We start from the raw sequence: 17532 nt of genomic DNA on the forward strand, positions 1-17532 counted from the left end.
GCCTCCCGGCTGGGCGCACGCCGCCGAAGCCCGGCCTTCTTGGGCCCCGCAGGCCGCCGTAGCCCGGAAGGGCGCTCCCCGGCGGCCGCAGAGGCGCGCCGCCTGCTCCGGCAGTTTCACTTTCGGTTTCGCCCGGGCTTCGGCGGAGGCCGGAGCTGCGCGCCACCCGGAGCGGGGGTTTGGGTCCCGGCCGCCAGGTGAGCGGGCGGCCGCGCGGGCGGCGGGGCCCCGGTGTTCGCTGGCCCGGGGTGGGTGTGGGGAGCAGCAGCCGGGAGGTGGGCCGCGCGGGCCCCAGGGGCCCGGCCCAGAGCGCCCCCGGAGGGGCGATGGGCCCCGCGGGCGCCCGCGGCAGCCCCCCGGCGCCGCCGACTTGCCTTCCGAGACCGGGGCTGCTGGCGGGTTCCTCGCCGGCGGGGTGGGCGGGAAGGCGGGCCGCGGGGCCCCGTGGGCCGCGCCCGGTTCCGAGGGCTCCAGGGCCGCCGCGGCCACGTCCACGTCCACGCCCACGTCCACGCCCGGGAATCCGGAGCTGGACGCGCCCACCTTACCCGGGCCTCGGGCCGCGGGCGCCCGCAGGGCTCGGCGTCGGGTCCTCCCGCCGGGGCTGCGGCGGATGAGCGCGCGCTCGCGGCTCGCGGGTGTGCGCGCGGCTGGAGCCGGGGCTGGGGCCTTAGGGTGCCCCCCCCCCCGCCCCCGCCGTGCCGCAGAGACACGAGGCTGTTGAGATGCTGGAATCAGAAGCGCTTAGCGAAGAAAGTGCTATTCACCGAGCCCCTCCCATCTTTACTCTTGCACGTGCTACTTTCTGTTTGAGCTAAGACCACCTGTTCTATCAGTTAACAGCGCAGATAGTTGTCCGCTTTCACTGAAAAAATGCCTCTTAGATGTCATTTCTGATTTTGCACCTTTTGGTGGGCTACCTGTTCTGTCCTTGTGTAGGCCCCGTAAGTTATTCAGCCGTTCCCCGACAGTGAGGCATTTAGGGTGTTTGTGAATTCTTGTTTCATCTTAGCATCCCAGGTAGTACTTTGATAAACGTTGTGGGTTTTTTTTTTTTTTTTTTTTTTTTTTTTATAAACGTTGTTTTTCAAACTGTATTTCGGATGATTCACTTGGATGGATTCTGAGCAAGGACATTTTTACACATAGGTGCTGTGCTCTGGTAAGGTCTCTTCAGATCTACACACCCCTTGCCAAATTGTTTTCCAGGAGAGTTTTAGCAGTTTACATTTCATGTTAGGTTGTGCCTGTTTTCACCAAAAGTATGATAGCTCATAATATGTATTTCTAATATGTCACCCTCACTTTTTTTTTTTTTTTTTTTTTTTATGGTGGTGTTTCATAATGCCAATTGCTTGAATTTTGTGCAGGAGTCTAGAGAATTATCTTGGGTCTGTGTGTGTGTGTGTGTGTGTGTAAAAGTATTACTGGAGTTCCTGCATAGGCTGACAATGTTAGAGCAGGATGATCTCTTAAGTGGTCATCCAGCATAACTCCCTTATTTTGCAGATGAGGAACCTGGGGCCTTGAGAGGTGAAATGATGAGTTCTCCAAGGTATACAGCTAAATTAAGTAGCAGAACTGGGATTAGAATTCAGGTTTCCTATCTCCCAAGTGAGTACTCCTTATGCTGCATTGGGTGGTCCCTCACTAAACTGTGGCATACTTGTATGAGAATTTTTAAAAATCTTGGCATCACTTGAGTTATTTTGTCCTGTTAGAAATAACAGAGATTTTAGTCATCTGACGGAAGTGTAACACTTGGGAAATTGACCATTTTCAGGACTGGGACTAGAAATCCATTACTTAAAATGGCAACCCTTCAAGATTTTTTTTTTTTTTTTAAGATTTTATTTATTCATTCATGAGAGAGAGACACACACACAGGCAGAGGGAAAAGCAGGCTCCACGCAGGGAGCCTGATGCGGGACTCGATCCCAGGACTCCAGGATCGTGCTCTGGACCAAAGGCAGGCGCCAAACCGCTGAGCAACCCAGGGATTCCCCCCCTTCAGGATTTCTTGACAGTTGTTTTCAGATTCCCTTTATGTCAGGATAAAGTATCTAAAAAGTTAGAATTTGTACTCGATCATCTGATTAGAATTGAGCTGTTTGTTCTCATTTGTCATACCTTGAAAGTTTTTTAAAACTCCTTGTTGCTTTGATACTAGAGAACAATGGATTTTTGATAAAGGGTTTATAACAGAGTTTTTCAACCTCCGTTGACATTTTGGGCCGGATAATCCTTTGCTGTGGAGCACTGTCCTGTGCTTTTTAGAATGTTAAGCACCATCCTTGGCCTCTATGTCCTAGCACCACCCTCCTCATTCAAGACAGTCCAGAATGTCTCCAGATGTCCGCATTTGCTTACAGGAATCATTTGGGAAGCTTTATAAAATGTCAGTTACGGTGCCCCTTGCCTGGGGAGTCTGACTAGGAGTAGTAGGCTTCAGGAATCTGCATTTTAACAAGCATCTCTGTTGACTCGGATGCAGCTGGTTCTTGTACAACACAGAAACATTTCTATTTTCTTTGTCTTTTGTTTGGTGGTCAGTAGCAGAGATATGACTGTGGTATAGCCATTTAAGTGCACAGATGATGCAGTGCTAGTCACTATACCCATAGTTTGCGGGTAGGGGTGAAAGGGACAGGGATTTTCCTTGGCACTGTCCTCAAATGTCTCCCACAGGATTGGCCGGTGAGCTTAGGTTCCTTTTCCCCTGTCTCTGAGAAGCTTAGAACCTACTGTGGGAGACTGATCAACAGGAAAACTGCAGAACAGCCTGCTAAATGGGAAGGGGTGCTCTTTAGTGCTGGATTTGGCTGGAGTGAGAGAGGGGAGGAAAGTGGCCCTCTCCTGGATGGGGAGGAGGAATTGGTATGAATCCTTCAGAAGAGGGCTGGGTACCCCCTCTGTCCGAGAAGGGAGATATTTTGAGAGCTGTTTTCAGTGTCTGATGCCCTCAAGTAGGTGAAAGTTTACAGGTAAACATTGCCAAGAAACAAGGATTTGCATGCCTTCTGCTCAGTGATGTAACTCAAAATCACATTAGATGTACTGCTTAACCTTTGACCATTGTATTTCTCCGCAGGCTAGTTTACAGCACTTTGTCACTTGAGGCAGTTTTCCTGCAGTGCTCCTACCCTCCAGCTGGATCTCCCCTACATCTCCATATATGTCTGTGGCCATTCCCCACGCGTAAGGGGAGAATCTAGACATGCTCCAAAGGGCAGCTTTGAAAGGGCTGAGGCTTTGGGACCAAGCCTTAGTTCTGCTTACCACCTTGCAGGGTTACTGTGAATCACTCGTGAATCTAACAACCAGGCACATAGTTGGATGAATAAAATTTGGTTCTTTTTTCCCTCCATTCTTCTACTAAAAAAAAATCTCTGCAGGGCAGTTTGCAGATGTTCTTATACTAGACCTCTCAGTAGCTTCTGGCAGAAAATATACTGCCTTTGACTTAATAGCCATTTCTGAAAATAGGTCATTTAAAACAAACCTGAGTAGGAGTCAGGGGAGGGAGAGAGGCATAGAGGTGATTATGGCTTTAATTTTGAAGGGAGAAGTTTTATCAAGGTGACCCTGCAGAAAGGAGGCCTTTTTCCTCTTATGTGTTTATGGTTCAAGAGGCTTTTCTCTTGCTTCAGACATGGCCAGAACTCTGCCTTCTGCCTTAACCAATTTAAAAGATGAACACTTAAAATTACATGAGCCAAGTGATGGGAAAAATTGTGATGTTGAGACCAATTTACTCATACAAAATGGATTTATGGGCAAGTCATTAAGTAACAGGGAGTACCAAGGAAGCCTAATGAAGATGAATGTAGAAGATGTGGTCTCTTAGAGTGATGGATAAAATGCGTTTGAAGCAGCCACCCTCTTTTCAAATAACTTTTGAAATGTATTTTTTTTTTTCCCAAGAGATTTAGCAGAATGTAGATGTCCTGGAGAAAAAAATGACAAGCCTGGTAGTAGTCTTTCCTTTCACGTGACTTTTGAGGGAGAAAAGACTTGTATAGAAAAGGTGGAGATTGTAAGAGAATAGTGACAGGTTCCACCGAGTACAGCCAGGTAGGGGAATGGTGCTGCGTCAGAACCAGCTGAGGCGGCCCACTTGCACTGCCTGCGCAGGCCTCTGCCTGTGACCCTCTCGTGTACTTTGCGCCTGACACGGTAGTCCCCAGACTTGCGAGGCATGTGCAGACCGGTTCCTGGGCTCTTCTCCAGACCCACTGAAGCAGAATCTCCAAGTAAGCCCATCGATTCATGCTAGGAAACCGACCTGGCGGCTCAAGTTCAAGTTCTCCCAGCCTGGCTTGGCTTGCCAAGATTGCCAGGAATGTGGTCCTGCCACACACACCCCGGCTGCATATGCATACACACACACACACACACGCCTGCCACACACACCAGCTACACACACACATACATGCATGCCTGCCACACACACACATACACACACCGGCTACGTTTCATCCTCTTGGCTGCAACATTTTCTCCTCAATCCCAAACACATGTCCAGTGCTTTTGCTAGGATTTCTGTCCTTTCAGACTCGGCCCTCCTTTTCCTTCCCACTCAGCGCTGGTGTCACCTCCAGAAAGCCCTTGCCCTGCTCAGCCTGTGCTCAGGGAGCTGCTTTCTCTGTGCACTAGTCTTTGCATAATTCTATCCCAAGACATACAGCTTTTAAAAAGTTCGCCATTGATGTGTTTCTGTGCCCGCTTTGGAGTGTACCCTCTGAGGGCCTGAGGCTGTGTGGGACATGTTAACAACGTTGCACCCATAGCCCGTGCACCTGACCCTTTGATGCTGAACGAAAGTTTGAGGTATGGAACACCTTCAGGAAGAGAGTGATGCTAATCCGAGTAAACATGTGGCTTCGTGACAGAGCTGTGACCTTTGATGAGCTTAGAAGAGAAGAGTTTTACCTATTTTTTAAAAAAATGAAGAAAGAAGATGAATAATGTTTTTTAAAAATAGCTAATACCAGCGTTTATCTAGGCTTGTATTTTTTTCTGTATTAACTTTTAACTTTGGACACAGGGTAGTTAATATTCCTGTCAACTAGATTTTCACATGACCATACATCTCAGTGATTTTTTAAAAAAATCTTTTTATAAAGATTTTATTTATTTGAGAGAGAGAGAGAGAGACAGAGAGAGACAGACCATGTACAAGCAAGGTGAGTGGCAGAGGGAGAGGGAGAAGCAGGCTCCCCCCAGAGCAGGGAACCTGATGCAGGACTCCATCCCAGGACCCTGGGATCATGATCTGAGATGAAGGCAGACATTAAACCCACTGAGCCACCCAGGCGTCTGCCTCCTTAGTGTTTATTTTTTGTTTTGTTTTTTCAACACAAAGTAAACAGCTAGTTTCATCTCAGTCTTGTACCTAGAAAGAAAGTACCATCATGGGATTTTGCATATGATAGGAAATGTACCTGACTCATGAGCTGAGTCTCAATCAGGCCCTTAGAGTTTATAGTCTCTCTAGACCTGTTCAGCCACAAAACAGCCCGTGTTTGGGACATAAATAAGGCAGTTTATAGATGAATGGGAAGATTTGTTTGTTTTTACTCAACTCATCAAGAGTACTGAGTCTGTTACAGGATTTACTTTGTAACATTTTTTTCTTGCACTCAAAACAGTGTAAATAAAATTGTGTGGTCTGAGTCTGGAATGAATAGTGGTCGTCCTGAATAGTAGTTGTAATTCCAGATATTGACTGAGACTCTAACTAAAAACAAAAACAAAAACAAACCTGGCAATCCAGTTAAGTTAAAATTTGCTGAGTAAAATAATTAGCTGATCCCGTTTGATCCCATCTTTCAAACCTTGGGGAGATGGAATGCAGAATGGTCCAAAAAACAGCCCCAAATTTAAGAATACTTTGTGAAATTTGCATTTTCTTTTATTTAACTTAAGATGTTGACTTTTTGTAATTAAAGAGAATTATTTCACTTAAATTATAATCACTTTTGTTTACTCACACCCTTTGAACAAGAGTTTAAATTCTTCTGGATTTTAAGTTCTTTAAGGTCAGAACTTGTGTGAATGCCATGTTTTTGAATTTCCCAGAAAATATGTGTGGACATGTATGTATTTGTTGAAGAAATGAAAAGCAATTAACTGAGCATTCTAGCTTACCCAGACTGCTTAAGCTGGCACAGATGCACTGTGAGAAAAATCTCCAAATGATGTTCCTGAACTTGTACTCAGATCATGGAGTGGCTGAGAGAAGTAAGCAGTGCTGTTTATGAAAGAAAGTGTTATAAAAATCCTGATTAAAAAAGGTTTGAGTTCTTGAGGAGAGTCCTTAAGATATTGTATCCATACTGATTTTTAAAAAATTTTTTTAAAATATTTTATTTATTTATTCATGAGAAACAGAGAGAGAGAGAGAGAGGCAGAGACACAGGCAGAGGGAGAAACAGGCTCCATGCAGGGACCCCGATGTGGGACTCGATCCTTGGTCTCCAGGATCAGGCCCTGGGCTGAAGGCAGCGCTAAACTGCTGAGCCACCGAAACTGCTGAGCCACGGGGCTGCTCTCCATATGGATTGTTAAGTGTCCGTACTATATGGCTACTAAATAGCAGTAGCTGAATTTGAAACAAAAACATTTTCCAAAGTCCTTTTGCTGGCAGTTTTTGCTTAAGTAACTACAGTTTTGTTACATTTGTTTACCAAAATATTTTGAGCCAGGAAACTGTTGTATAACAAGATGAATTTGGAAAGGAGTGATTGGCAACTATGTATGTTTGATTCGGATATATAATGTTCTGTCTGTATTTCAGACTCCTATTCTTGAATTTCAAGACTTTTTTTTTTTTTTACTAAAAGACAACCTGTGGAAAGGGAAAAGATATTTCAAATGATATTTCTGATAAAGGGTTAGTATACAAAAAAAAAAAAGGGGGGGGGGTTAGTATACAAAATATAGAAAGAACTTCTAAAACTCAACACCCCAAAACCAAATAATGCAATTAAAAAATGGGCAGAAGATATGAACAGACATTTCTCCAAAGAAGACACACAGATGGCCAACAGACACTTGAAAACATGCTCAGTGTCATTAATTATCAAGGAGATGCAAATCAAAACTACAATGAGATATTACCTCATACCTGTCAGAATGACTAAAATCAACAACACAAGGAACAAGTATTGATGAGAATGTGGGGGAAAAGGAACACTCGTGTACTGTAGGTTGGCATGTAAACTGTTGTAGCCACTCTGGAAAACTGTATGGAGATTCCTCAAAAAGTTAAAAATAGAACTACCCCATGATCCAGCAATCACACTAGGTATTTACCCAAAGAATACAAAAATACTAATTCAAAGGGATACATGCACCCCATTGTTCATAGAGCATTATTTGCCATAGCCAAACTATGGAAGTAGCCCAAGTGTTCATCAACTGATGAATGGGTAAAGAAGAGGTGGTGTGTGTGTGTGGTGTGTGATGTGTATGAAACAGGATATTAGCCATAAAAAGGAATGAAATCTTGCCATTTGCAGTGACATGGATGGAGCTAGAGAGTATTATGATAAGTGAAATAAGCCAGTCAGAGAAAGACAAATACCATATGATTTTACTCATGTAGAATTTAAGAAACAGAACAAACAAGAAAAGGGGAAAAAAGAGCGAACCAAAAACTAGACCCTTAACTACAGAGAACACAGTGACCAGAGGGGAGGTGGGTGGGGGGATGGGTGTAATAGGGGATAGGAATTAAGGAATGCACTTGAAATGGACACTGGATGATTAAAATAAAAACTTTTTTTAAAAATACTTTTTTCTTAACTAAATAGAGTATATCTGCTCTAATTGTAATACAGTAAATAGCAACTGCAATAGCTACTTTCAGGAGGCTGTATAAGGTGGTGATTAAGAGCATGGGCTGGTCATCCACTTACTAGCTGTGTGACCAGAGCAGGACCTCTGTGTCTATTTCTTCATCTGTTGAATGAAGATTAAAAACAACACCTACCTCATAAGGTAGTGAATTTTAAATGGATTAAAACATAAAAAGTGCTTAGGTAAGTGCTGGCATGGCATATAGTACACTCAGATACTAGCTCTCAACTATGTTTATAATTATTTTTAGAAAAACTGTTTTGGCATCAGCTGGTTGTAAATATGTCTACATTATATAACATAGACTTTAAAATATACTTGTTTTGAGCTTGAATGTTGGTTATATCACATTTGAGGGCAAATTATTTCAGCTTTTTGTGCTTTTATTGTCATTAGCAAAATGGAGATATTAAGACTTTCTTCCCAGTGTTCTTATAAAGATTAAATGGGATCATGTTTATTAGGATCTCAGCAGAGTGGCTCAGTATAGACTAAGCATCAGTAAATGAGGGAGGTGGCAGTGGTTGTAATGGGTATACTGACGGTGTGAGACAGTAGTGACAAGTGATTAAGAACAGGGGCTTTGTTAACGGAGCTGTGGTGTAGGGTTGCTGTGGGGTAACCAACTGAGGTCATGCATTAGCTTAGTATCTGGCTGGTAGTAAGTACTGAAAATGTGCTAGCTGTCGTGTTGTAATAGTAGTGAATAATGTTGAGTCTTTATGTGTGCTCTTTTGATACTTGATTTCCTATAAATATGTTGAAAGCTTCAGGGCTTTTTTTGAGTTTTGAGTAATTGATTAACTTTTGTCTTGGCTTTTATTGCTCCTTTTCAGATTTCTGATCAGGATTGTTAAAATGAGTCTACGGAAGCAAACCCCCAGTGACTTCTTAAAGCAAATCATCGGACGACCAGTTGTGGTAAAATTGAATTCTGGAGTGGATTATCGAGGTAATATTTTCATGCTTCGTCCTCACTGGTGCAACTAAATAAGTAAATATGACTTAACTGGTTTTTATTAAGCTCTTGAACATATCCAGTCAAATGAAGAAGCAGTGGTTACCAGTAGGTTTTGTGCCCATTTCTTTTTCCACTGCTGAGATGGTTCAGTGTGTGTGTTTCTGACTTCTGGTGTGATTTGTGTGACTGCTGTCACCTGTCTCTGCTTTGAGACCGTATGTGTACGTCCTAGTAACAGCCAGGATTCTCAGCCACCTCAGGCATGAATAACTGGAGATGGAAGAACACCTGTCATGGCAGCCTTTGTTTTTGCCCAAGTATTCAAGATGGACAAGCAACTATTTAGACAGTGTCACCTTACAGCCTGAACTCCCCACCCTTCTGGTGCGCATGCTATCCAAGTACTCCTTCCCATTAGTTTAGAGGATGCTCTTTTTTTTTTTTTTTTTTAAGATTTTACTTATTCATTCATGAGAGACAGAGAGAAAGAGAAACAGAGACACAGCCAGAAGAGAGAAGCAGGCTCCACACAGGGACCCCGATGCAGGACTGGATCCCGGGACTCCAGGATCCTGCCCTGGGCCAAAGGCAGGCGCTAAACCGCTGAGCCACCCAGGGATCCCCTGAGAATGCTCTTTTTAAGAGGCTGTGACACTACTGAAATGAACTTTGCAGGAGGAATGGTATCAAATTCCATTTTTTTAAAGTTACTGAAACCCTAATCTTCCAAAATTTAATGTGTTAATTACCTGGAATTTTTCCCCGGGTGTGGATTACTCATTCATTAGCAGAGTAAAGCCTTTCCTTGTCTCTTTTCTGAATGAGGATGCTAATCTTGAGCTTTTTCCTCTTTCCACTTTTGCAAGCTTAATTTTTCTGAGAACTTCCTATGTGTCCAGTGTGTGCTAATCATTTCAGTTTCCAATTTATCTACACATAAATCCTTTGAGATGCTTGTCCCTACCTAGCAAGGGAGGAGCTAGGACTCCCAACTCAAGCCTGACTTAAAAGCCTTGTTAAGGAGCCACTCTGCTGTTTATGTACTGCTTTAGTTTCTTGACATCAATAACCCAGTTTAATTTTATTTTTATAGTGGAAACTAATGGATTTATACTGAATACTGAGGTATAAAGTCTCTATGTACTGCTTCATACCCATGAACGTTTGATGAGCACAGAGGAGAGAATAGACTTTAAGAGATTTGAGCATATTCAACAGTTGGTTAGGGTGGGGACATTGCGTTCAGTATCTTCTCAGAACCCACTTCACTGAGGAGTTCAGCGGCCTAGCCTGACTTTTTTCTCTATACTCGTTAGGGATAATATTTTTATTTGTAAAGGTAGTATATGAATTTTTCTTTTTTTTTTTCATTTCATCTCTCTTTTCTAAAGAATTTCAAAGCAAATAATGAAGAAAAATATACAGAAGAAAGCAGTCTCCCCAAATTCTACCATCTAGAGAGAATCAGGCTAACCAGTTTGGACCTGAGTCCATATAAGCATAATTTCATATAAATGGGATCAGCTCTGCATACATTCTGATTTTTTTTTCTTTTTACATTAAAAAAATATATTCAGTTCTCTGACAATATAGAATGTTTAATGCTGTATAGGAGTACCTTGTGGGGATGTACCACAGTTCTGTTTTTGTTTTTAACCAATTTCCTATTGATGGATGTGTAGGTGTTTACCAGGTTTTTTTTGTTTTGTTTTGTTTTTGTTTTTTTTTTTTTTGCTATTTTAAGTAAACAGCTTTTCTCCTTTGACATGTATCCAAGTATTTCTTTAAAATAAATTCCCTAGGCTAGGATTTCTGTGTTAATGAGTGTGCCAAGTGGCCCTCCCCTCAAGGCAGATGGGCTTATTCTTCTGTGGGTTCTCACCAACCCCTTCTTTTCAGCTTTTCCATTCTAATTGGCAACAAGTGATAGTTTCATTTTATTTCTGTTTTTTTGTTTACTAGGGAGGTTGGAGGCCTTTCACGTGGCTAGTCACTGTCATGATTAAATTTTAAAAACACAGCTCTTTGTAGCAATTTCTCTTAAACTTTGAAGAAAACTTTTTTTTTTCCTGTTCTTCCTGGTACTTTATCCCTTTAGAGACAATGACAACCTCCTGGAACCTTTTTCTTAAATCAACCTTTGCAAGGAGAATACATAACTTTTTACTAGTGAATATTTCATTTTGAAATGCTTTGGGTTAACTTTCAAACATTTGCATATCATGTTTTGGAAGTTTCTTGCTCACTTAGGATTGTGGTTTAGATATAAAATAATACAGTAGGAAATAAACAGGAAAGTTTTATCTTAGGCTTTCTTTTGATGGGAAATAATTGTTAGTAATTGTTCAAATCTATTCTGATTATTTGAAAGTGTACAGCTTCTAGCAGAATTCCGTCAGATTAACGTTGTGTGTTCTCATTACACAATTTGGAAAAGAAACATTTTTGTTTAGAGGCAAATGAGGGCAGAGGCAGGGAGTGAGGAGCATATTAACGAAGTGGAGACTAAATGAAGCTATCGATTTGGCTAATTGTATCAAACTTGTAGTATTCTTAATTTTTTTTTTTTCTAGATACTACCACTTGAAGTTAGAGACTCGGAGGCTTCTATATTTTCATCTTTTGAAAAAAATTATCAGGGCATGTTGTGCACAATTTATACCATCTCAACACAATTAAAAAGATTGACTCAAACAATTTCCTTAAAAGCTCTTTAGAATGTTTTTGGTCATTTTTCTATATTAGTCTGGATTTGAAAATATTCTAAGTGTAACAAAACAGAAAGGGATGTGTTATAATGCAATATGGTGCCCTGTCTTCTCAAGCTGCTCTTCACTGTGAGTCACAGCTTTAAGATGTTCCTTCAGGAGCACCTGCTATCTCCTCTTCTATTATTTTAACAGATTGTGGAGACTTCCTCTTAACCCTGGAGTACATTCATCTGCTGTAGTAGATGTTGCAAAAGAATGCAGTAAATCTGCCAGACTCATATTTTACTTAGTGGCTAAAGTAAGACATGCCCCTGGAAGTGAGGAGCCTTGGCCAGTGGTCATTTGTTCGTGCATAATTGCCCACTCCTGATTTTAGCTTTCAAAGAATGGTATTTTATTTGGAGTGTGCTTGTTACGTTATTTTTGTGAAGGCTTTAGAACTTGCTGTGATCACACGTCCCATGCAGCAAGTGATAGTTTGATGTTTTCCCTGTTAGCAATGCATCCATGTCTGCTTTCACACTGTATGCTTCTTAGCCTTCATTCACATTGGCATAGAATGAAACTATTGAGTTTCACTTACAGCGTGAATTTTTATATTAAGGATGTGAGAGCTAACAAATAATGAGATTGTCAGCTCTAAGGTGTACCCTGTAATTTTCAACTCTTATTTGCCTTGTATATCTTCTCTTTGACTAAATCTGCCTCCAGGGGTCCTGGCTTGCCTGGATGGCTACATGAATATAGCCTTGGAGCAGACGGAAGAATATGTAAATGGACAGCTGAAGAATAAGTATGGTGATGCATTTATCCGTGGAAACAATGGTAATAATCTCTCGCTGTACAGTTGTGCAACATCCCCAAAGAAGCCTTTTTGTCTATAATCAGGATCCCCCGCAGATTTTCTACATAATTCAAAAGTTTAGTTTTCGTTTTGCTTTGTTTATTTTTAACTTCTTCTATCTCAGATCTTTACTGTGGCTAGTTTTTTTAGGATGCTTCATAGAATTTTGGAATAGACATTCTCACCTTCCTTCTCTCCACTAACAAGGACCTAAGGGGCAGTAGGACACTGATTCAGAACCCTGAGTACGGTTTATTACATTCCCCCAGCACTGCCTCTCATATCAGAAGTTGGAGCTGTAAGAGTGGCCACTCTTGCCCCATTATCTTTGGTTTGCATCATTTTGCAGTTAGCCTGTCCTGATTGGCCTTTCTCTCTTAAATGTTCAGATTTTTTGTGGAGGTTGGCCTCCTTTAGTTTGGCAAAAATGACAAAATAGGAAAAATGATTCTAAAGTTGATCTGCTTCTTAACAACCAGTACATTGCTATGAATGTTATAACTACTTTTAAGTACCTTGTTTGAAAGAATTAGCAATGAAGTCATATTTGAATTTCTCAGGGGGAAGAGGAAGACATCAAAACTGAGAAAATTATCCTTTGACTCATCCCTCCCCCCCTTTGATCCCATTCCCCAAATGCATCTCGGGGGCTCCTGAGTTTGGGGTTTTTATTGATGTGCATTCTTTAGTTCTGGGTAATTTCTTCCTCCCCCCCTTATTAATAGTTGGGTCTCTGCACTGAACTAAATATCCTGACTTTTATTGTAGATATTTCTATCTCTAGTTCTTATAGTACTGTATTTCTTCACATCCTATCTTTGTATAGATCTTTTGTTGGCTTTTTATCCCTCTCAGCATGTAGAATTTCCTGTTTTTTTATATTAGTTTTATTTTACTCTCTCCATTTATTGGAAATGTTATGATCTTTCACCATCTACAGACAGCTTAGAGCAGCAGTCACCTGTGAGTGGTGACAGGCTAGATTCTGTCACATGGACACTACCTCCAGGGTGTGTCCAGTTTCCTGGGCATGTTTCTACCATCATTCTGACACTTCCCTTCATATAACTTTTTCCATGATGAAATCAGTGGTAGTTATCTTTAGACTCCCAGATTCATATCCTTGTCTCTTAAGAAGGATTCTATTTAATCTGTGCCATGTTCTTTGATCAAGATACCTCTGAATGTTCACTTTGAACGGACGTGTCAGAGTCTGAGTAGGCATGGAGGTGGGAAGGGCGGAACACCTCTGGTGAAAGCCTGACCACAGTCACCTAGTTATTAAGTTTTGTCTCATTCTTAGGTACCACATATCCCAAGGAGTTCATTTTGGGTGGTCATGAGGGCTTGCTGAGCAAACCTTTGGATAACACCAAAGGTTGATACTTTAAAAGGGAATTCAGAATAAAGATTTTAGTATTTAAAAACAAAGCAAAAACCCCCCCAAAACTCCTCAGCTCTTGTTTATCTTGTTGTAATTAAAATAGTAAATAGCAGGTTTAAAGTTTATATTGGAAAGATGGATGAAAAAAATTTTTTTGAAAAAAAATTTTTTTTAAGATTTTATTCATTCATTCATGAGGAACACAGAGGCAGAGGCATAGGCAGAGGGAGAAGCAGGCTCCACGCAGGGAGCCTAATGTGGGACTCGATCCTGGGACTCTGGGATCACACCCTGAGCTGAAGGCAGACGCTCAACCGCTGAGCCACCCAGGTGTCCCTGAAAATATGTTTTTAATTGTTAAATTGAAGTTTAGTCTGGTAGATTTATGTTACTACAGGCAGAATTATAAAACGTCCTTAGATTCCAGGGATTTTCACGTCCATTTTATTTTATTCTCTTGGTCACGATTTGCAGTCAAATGTATAGTGAACACTAGAACACAGTCCTTGTAAGACATCAAACCCAGGTTTCGGTTCTTCAAATTTGGTTTTTAATATCATAGAATTTATTGTGCAGTATGAAAAATCCCTTCCAGTTTGCAGAGATGTTAGGCCAAAATCTTTTTGCTTTTAAAACTTGCTATTATGATACTTTAGTACATGTTTTTTTTTTCCAGCGTATTTATTTTTTTCTTTCCAGTATTGTATATAAGTACACAGAAGAGAAGGATGTGAAGATGCCAAGAGGACAATCCTTTTCACACTTGGATATATTTTTTGTATGAGGGTTTTTGTTTTGTTTTGTTTTGTTTTTTGGTTCTTTTGTGACTTGTCCTGTTTCATAATAGTTGGCAATTTTTCACTGACATGCGAGTGAGCAAAGGGCACAAAATTGTGGATGTAGTGTAAAGAGCTCCTCCATATTTAAGTTCCAGGCATCTTCTTTTCCCTCTGTGTCAGTGTGCAGAACACAAATGAATAAAAAAAGAAAATCCATTTCTCTGTACGTGATTTTTAACTCAAGTCTCAAGCAGTGTCATTTGATTTGGTTTGTTTTACCCTGTGTCTGAGGAAGGATGCATACGATGATAACTAAAACATTTTAGAGATGTCCTCCTCTATCCCATCTCCTTTGGCTTGCCACACAAAATGCTCGAGTGAAAGCGTTCTACAGAGGCATCCAGTTTCCATCAGAGGCCGTAAGGGGTTTGTGAGGTCAGAGGTTCAGCCTCCGATTCCATCACCCAGATAGAAAATAGAGCTGGGGACCTAAGGCTGGCACTTCCACAAAGGAAGTGGGACTCTGCATGGAGCTGGGGGAAAGTCTGAAGGTTAGTGATATCCCAGTTAGCTTGCTAGATTTTCTTGCCTTCTTTCAAGAGCATGGGCATCAATATCATTCTCTAATTTTTATGGAACACAGTAGGAGAGGAGCCAGTTGTGTACCGCCATCTGTCTGGCAGTCCTGTAGATTAAAGCAAAGCCTGGACTTTCGTAAACTTACTCAGGTTCCAGTTGGTGAACGGTGGTTGGGGGCGGGGGGGGGGGGGAATTTCTCCTCATCCCCGGCTCAAGGAGGGGCTCTCAGGCCGCCTTTCTCTCAGATCCAAGCTGGGTTGGGGTGTGATGTTGTCCCGGAGCAGCGCACCAAGCATTCACATTGTTTGGCACAAGGCGGCCCCCTCTGCATTATGGGACTCCTGCTGCGAGGGTTTTTACAGTTTATTAATGAGATTTCCACAACCCTGCTTTATCCTCTGAGCAGTGTATGCAGTCTCTAGGAACAGCAAATATATCTGGGCACTGAGGTTGAATGAACAGCAGACAATTGTGTGAATGTTATATAGGCCTTCCTTCTCCCTCCCTCCCCAAGCAAAACAGCATTCCTGTTCCAGGACCCGGTGGTGTGATTTTAAACAATTGCCTGGTTGAAGGATGTGGGGGCAGGACAGGGAAGGAGGGAAGAAAGGGGTGGTGCTGGTTCTGGAGAAGTGTATGTGGCCTTTAGTCTTGTTTTATTTTAAAGATCAGAGTAATTGGAAACAATTATTTTTTAATAACTCAGGAAAGGTGAACAGAAACATTTCACAAGGTTTTACTGTGTGCACACCAAAAAGAAAACACTTTATGCTATGCTTCAATAATTTATCACTTCTTGACAGGGGCTTGAAAAGGGTTCAGTCAGTAAGTACAAATCACCAGGACAACTTTTTTTCCCAAGTGGCGTATCAATCATAAACAACCCCCAGATCCCAGGTTTGAAACAACAAATGATGCTCACTCAGGCTCTACATCTGCAGGGGCCAGTCTGCCTCTGCCCGTTATGGTCACCCTAGGCTCAGGCTGGGGGAGGCGGGACCCTGAGTTTCTACCGTCTCTGTGTTACTCAAGGCTTGGTGCTGCAGCAGAGGAGCAGAAACAGTCACGCTTGGGCTCTGAGATGCTTTTGCAGGGGGGTGACACCAGTCACTTTACCTGCATTTTATTAGCCAAGCAAGTTACATGGCTGTGGTTTCCTTTAAGTTTCCAGGATTGAGAAGGAGCGAAAACCAGAAATGAACAATGGCAGTATTTACCACAGTATATGTATTAGGATTCTTCAGAGAAACAAAACTAATAGGACGTGTATATAGATAGAGAGAGACTTAGAGAATTGGCCCACACAGTTGTGGAGACTGGCAAGTCCAAAATTTTCAGGGTTGGCTGGTAGGCTGGAGACCCAGGAAAGAGTTGCAGTTCAAGTCCAGAGGCCGTCTGCTGGCGGAGTTTCCCCTTCTGGGGAGGTCACTCTTCTAGTCAAGTCTAACCGTTTGGATGAGGCCCACCCACATTATGGAAGGTAATCTGCTTTACTCACAGCCTGCTGATTTAAGTGTTAATCTCATCTTAAAAATACCTTCACGGAAACATCTAGAATGTTGGCCAAATACCGGGGGCCGTGGCCTAGCCAAGTTGACACATAGAATGAACTGTTACAGGATCTTAGCCATATCCTTTGCATTATAAATTTCTCTCACAAAGACTAAGAGGTGGACCCAAATCCCAAACTGCAAAGTCTCAGATTTTATTCTTCATGAAAAAAGAATCCTTTCTCACCTAAGAGTGGGGTTGAGGAACCGTGTGCTCCTCGCGCTTTAGTTGCCCCTTCATTAGATTCCAAAGAGAAACAGCGATTGGTTCTTTCCGTGGTCTCGAAATCTGGGTCTGGAAAGATTGCCTTGGTTTGGTTGTTTCAGGATAGCTTAGAAATCCCGGGTTAAACATGTTCCTAGAGCTGAGAAGAATGCCAGCTCTCCGTAGAGCAGGTAAGCAGTGCCCAGCCGCAGAGGGGGGCGACGGCCCCTGGGTCTCTAGTAGGTCCCAGGTAGGCTCTGCAGCACGGACCTCGCCCAGCCTCCCGTCACCTGTCACCTCGCGTGGTGAAGTCTGTGTGGCACCCACCTTTCAGTGTGTTTGGAACCCTCTACAGGTGCGTATCTTTATCCTGACAGAGCGAGCGTGCCGCCCCTCTTGTTCAAAGATGACCCATCCATCAGGATGAGCTTCCAGGGTGCAGACTGCTCACCATCCCCCCAGGTCCCCCTGCCAAGGTCCCCTGGCGAGGTCCCCTGCCCGGAGCACAGGCACAGGTCTCTGAGATGCCACCCATGCCTGTGGGTGACAGAAGGCCTCACGGGGGATCCAGGCTCCGCCTTGATTAGCATCTGCCCTAGTCTTCACAGCCTCCCTCCATGGTCATGGAACAAGGCCAACCACTTTCCAGATGTGCA

General features: G+C 42.6%; 1 protein-coding gene across 6 annotated transcripts in view; it reads left to right on the forward strand.

Annotated features, from left to right (window-relative positions):
* Positions 1-75: 75 nt before the first annotated feature.
* LSM6 (LSM6 homolog, U6 small nuclear RNA and mRNA degradation associated) overlaps positions 76-17532 on the forward strand; it is a 36412-nt gene continuing 18955 nt past the window's right edge. For 3 of the 6 annotated variants that reach the window (XR_011994970.1, XR_011994969.1, XM_072724780.1), the window contains exons 1-3: positions 76-197; positions 8700-8815; positions 12247-12360. Coding sequence is in view for 4 of the 6 variants with exons in the window: in XM_072724780.1 (XP_072580881.1) it covers positions 8722-8815; positions 12247-12360 (208 nt within the window). In the remaining 2 variants the exon portion in view is untranslated. Of the gene's footprint in view, positions 198-641; positions 792-1500; positions 1615-8699; positions 8816-12246; positions 12361-14462; positions 14759-17532 lie in introns of those variants that run through there. The other 3 variants (XM_026018175.2, XM_072724782.1, XM_072724781.1) reach the window with 3 other exon arrangements.

This window comes from Vulpes vulpes, chromosome 10 (genome assembly GCF_048418805.1).
Source record: "Vulpes vulpes isolate BD-2025 chromosome 10, VulVul3, whole genome shotgun sequence".
In the NCBI taxonomy this organism is placed as follows: domain Eukaryota; kingdom Metazoa; phylum Chordata; class Mammalia; order Carnivora; family Canidae; genus Vulpes; species Vulpes vulpes.